The sequence below is a fragment of the Hipposideros armiger genome, unplaced genomic scaffold, assembly GCF_001890085.2.
Source record: "Hipposideros armiger isolate ML-2016 unplaced genomic scaffold, ASM189008v1 scaffold_46, whole genome shotgun sequence".
In the NCBI taxonomy this organism is placed as follows: domain Eukaryota; kingdom Metazoa; phylum Chordata; class Mammalia; order Chiroptera; family Hipposideridae; genus Hipposideros; species Hipposideros armiger.
This window is the reverse complement of record NW_017731396.1, coordinates 1,863,289-1,864,786: the sequence shown is the minus strand read 5'-3', so window position 1 is coordinate 1,864,786 and position 1,498 is coordinate 1,863,289. Positions and strand designations below refer to the sequence as shown.

The 1,498-nt window shown below is 48.9% G+C and overlaps 1 protein-coding gene across 1 annotated transcript in view; it reads left to right on the top strand.

Annotated features, from left to right (window-relative positions):
- Positions 1-270: 270 nt before the first annotated feature.
- The window catches only part of CFAP107 (cilia and flagella associated protein 107), an 8,755-nt gene continuing 7,527 nt past the window's right edge, over positions 271-1,498 (top strand). The window contains 1 exon segment of the mRNA XM_019639698.1: positions 271-384. Coding sequence (XP_019495243.1) covers positions 271-384 — 114 coding nt within the window.

The following is a 1,498-nucleotide window of genomic DNA, read 5'->3' as shown; positions in this document are numbered from 1 at the left end:
AGCTGCTCCCTTAGAGAGTATTTATACTCAGAGCCTGTCACCATGGAGACAGTCAACAGTAGGGAATCCAACATCACATCACCTCTCCCTGGAGGCCGACAGTGGACTCTCAAGGCCCTTTTATTCTGTGACGTTGGCAGGGTGTCATCTAATCCCCACTCAGAAGGGTGGCTGGGAAGAGAAAAAGGCACCCCAAGCTCGGCAATTACGTAACATCTCCCCACCCCTTAAACTGGGTCAAGTCCAAGAAACTCGGGGCAAAGCTTTACCATGCAGTTTCTGACTGCAGTAAGTCCTCAGTCATTCTATACTCCCAGCTGGAAGGTTGAGACCAAGTATTCAACCAGAGTGCTCAGTGGAAACTGGGTGGAAGAGAGGAGGAAGGTAAGGAAAGAGAAAAGGTGGACAAAGTGCTCAGAGGGAGGACTGGCCGGGAGAGGTAAGAACGAGGCCAATATTATTTTCAAACCAAGGGCCTTAGATGGGCGCATCTTAAGAGTGTGGCATTAGGGTCTCTGTGCTCTATAAGGGGAATTACAGTCAGTCACCAAGGTCCCCACTGTATCTTGAAAACATCATAGCACAAGTGGCAATACAGTTGTGCCTGGCAGTACTATTTTCAGGGGAGTGTTTCTAGGTGCGTGATGCTCCCTGTCCCTAACTCCTCTGCCTGGACTTGAAGAGTGTCTGCTTTCCCTGGCCTGGTCCTTCCCAGAATGTGGCACCTGCCAAGGCAGGCTTGACAGATCCTCGTTGATGTCCAGGGATGGGCTGCCGCTCTGACACCTGTTTCACAACCTCTCCCTACCTGTGCATTTCAGTTTTTACTTTCAAAACAGAACAAACGGGCTCTTGGTGTTCTCACGTACTTTACAGGCCACTACAAAATACTTTGCCTGAACTGACCTACTTAAAATTGAATATCTTCCTTTGCGGCAATCAAGACTGAGCCACTTAAATGTTTGTGGAGACACCTAGATAGCCTTCTTGGGAAATAGGTAAGGAACAGAGGGTGAGATCGAATTGGCAGCTTTGGTGTAAGTGTGGGGGAGGTTGCTGGTGACTTCTGAGAACTGGAAAAGGCTGTTTTCATGGAGAACATGTGCATTCACCACGCCCCTGGCCAGACATGGCCTGTGGCCATTGTTAGATCTGATTGCACTTGGCCTTTGTGTCTGTATGTGTGTCAGGGAAGTTCCAAGGGCAAGAAGGATTGTCTGAGCAATCCCTTCAGGCTGCTGTGGGCATGGCCAGACCCAGGGATCCTACGGGCTGGTCTACACTGGGGGAGATTGCATAAAAAGAGCAGAGTCGAGTGATAAGAAAGACTGCGATTAAGAAACTCTAGGTCATTGTTCTCCCATGGGAACACTTAAAAAACTACCATAGCCTAGCTACAGTAACCATCCAGGAGCTCAGGAAAACGTCAAAGGCCTAGAGCAACCAATCAAATGCCCCGTTTGGAAAAAGCCACATTCAAAACTGTAGGAAACTCCAC